The following is a 1577-nucleotide window of genomic DNA, read 5'->3' as shown; positions in this document are numbered from 1 at the left end:
TATTATTAAGTGTGCATTCCCTGCTACAAGTTCTACCAGTAGAATAATCACGACTACCCGTATAAACAGTGTCGCTCATTCATGTTGTTCATCATTCAATGGCCGTATTTACAATATAAGGGCTCTTGATATGGTTCACTCAAGACAATTATTTCACAGAAGGTTATTCAAGTCTGATGAAGATTGCCCTTCATACCTTCAAGAAATTTCTGAGGAGATATTGGAAAAATGCAATGGGTTACCTTTGGCGATCATTGCTATATCTGGTTTGTTGGCTAACATAGAAAAAGTAGAAAATCTATGGAATCAAGTGAACGATTCAATTGGCCGTGCACTTGAAAGAAATCCTAATGTCGAAGGAATGATGAAGATATTGTCACTTAGTTACTTTGATCTGCCTCTTTATCTGAAAACATGTCTCTTATATCTGAGCATATATCTAGAAGATTCTACTATTAAGAAGAAGGACCTGATAAGAAGATGGATTGCTGAAGGATTCATTCACAGAGAAGGCAAATATAGTGCATATGAGTTTGGAGAAAGGTGTTTTAATGAACTACTCAATAGGGGTTTGATCCAACCTCGGGAGATAGACGTATATGACAACGTGAATAGTTGTCGAGTTCATGACACAATTCTTGATTTCATCATATCCAAGTCTGTAGAAGAGAACTTTGTTACGATACTTGTGGTTCCCACTCTGACAATTAGGAATCAAAGCAAAGTTGTTCGTCGACTCTGTCTACAACGTGTTGAGGAAGGAAATTCAGCAGTATTGATAGCAGATCTCGTGTTGTCCAAAGTCCGATCACTTACTATGGGTAGAGGTATGTTGGAAATCCCTTCTTTGGAGGAGTTCAGACATTTGCGTGTTCTCGTCTTGACGGAGTGCTTCGGTTTGCAAAATCATCATCTTGTAAATATAGTGAGGTTATTCCAGCTGAGGTACCTGAGGATCCAAAGTCCAAGAATAAGCAAACTCCCAGAACAAATCGGGCGTTTAGGGTGCTTAGAGATTCTGATCCTAAGAGACACTCGTGTAAGGGAATTACCTGCATCTATTGTTAATCTAAAAAAACTGATACATATACTTGTTGATGTTGAGGTAGTATTTCCTGATGGGATTGCGAAGATGCAAGCACTGGAGATGTTGAAAGATGTGAAGGTCTCCATTCAACCATTTGACTTCCTGTGTGGCCTTGGCCAACTAAATAATTTGAGGAATCTGCAGCTTGATCTTCGTTTGGAAGTTGATTCTGAAACTGAGGATACGGATGTGGTTGGTGAGGAGCGCAAGAAAGCTATGGTCTCTTCCCTGTGTAAGCTAGGCACCCAGAATCTCCGCTCCCTAACTATTTATGGAGGGAGCAACCTCTTCCATGAGGAATCTTTGTGCCTGCCTACCCTCAAGTACCTTTATATCCGTTTTTCGGACTTCCCGCAGGTTCCGACATGGATGGGCTCCCTCAGAAACCTCCAGCGGCTACGCTTTGTTGTGGCAGCGCTCAAGCAGGACGACCTCTGCACCCTTGGGGCTTTACCCAGTCTGCTCTTTCTGCATCTGGTGCAGCAAAGAG

At 41.8% G+C, this 1577-nt stretch overlaps 1 protein-coding gene across 1 annotated transcript; it reads left to right on the top strand.

Moving 5' to 3' along the window:
- Positions 1-4: 4 nt before the first annotated feature.
- Positions 5-1569, top strand: LOC119344646 (disease resistance protein RGA5-like; the record flags this gene model as incomplete). The annotated part of the gene is made up of 1 exon (XM_037615023.1): positions 5-1569. A coding segment is annotated over one exon (1565 nt), but the record flags the coding sequence as incomplete, so codon positions are not given.
- Positions 1570-1577: the final 8 nt, after the last annotated feature.

Source organism: Triticum dicoccoides, unplaced genomic scaffold (genome assembly GCF_002162155.2).
Source record: "Triticum dicoccoides isolate Atlit2015 ecotype Zavitan unplaced genomic scaffold, WEW_v2.0 scaffold177752, whole genome shotgun sequence".
Taxonomy (NCBI): domain Eukaryota; kingdom Viridiplantae; phylum Streptophyta; class Magnoliopsida; order Poales; family Poaceae; genus Triticum; species Triticum dicoccoides.
Note: the sequence above shows the minus strand (reverse complement) of the source record. Positions and strands in the feature narration are given on the sequence as shown.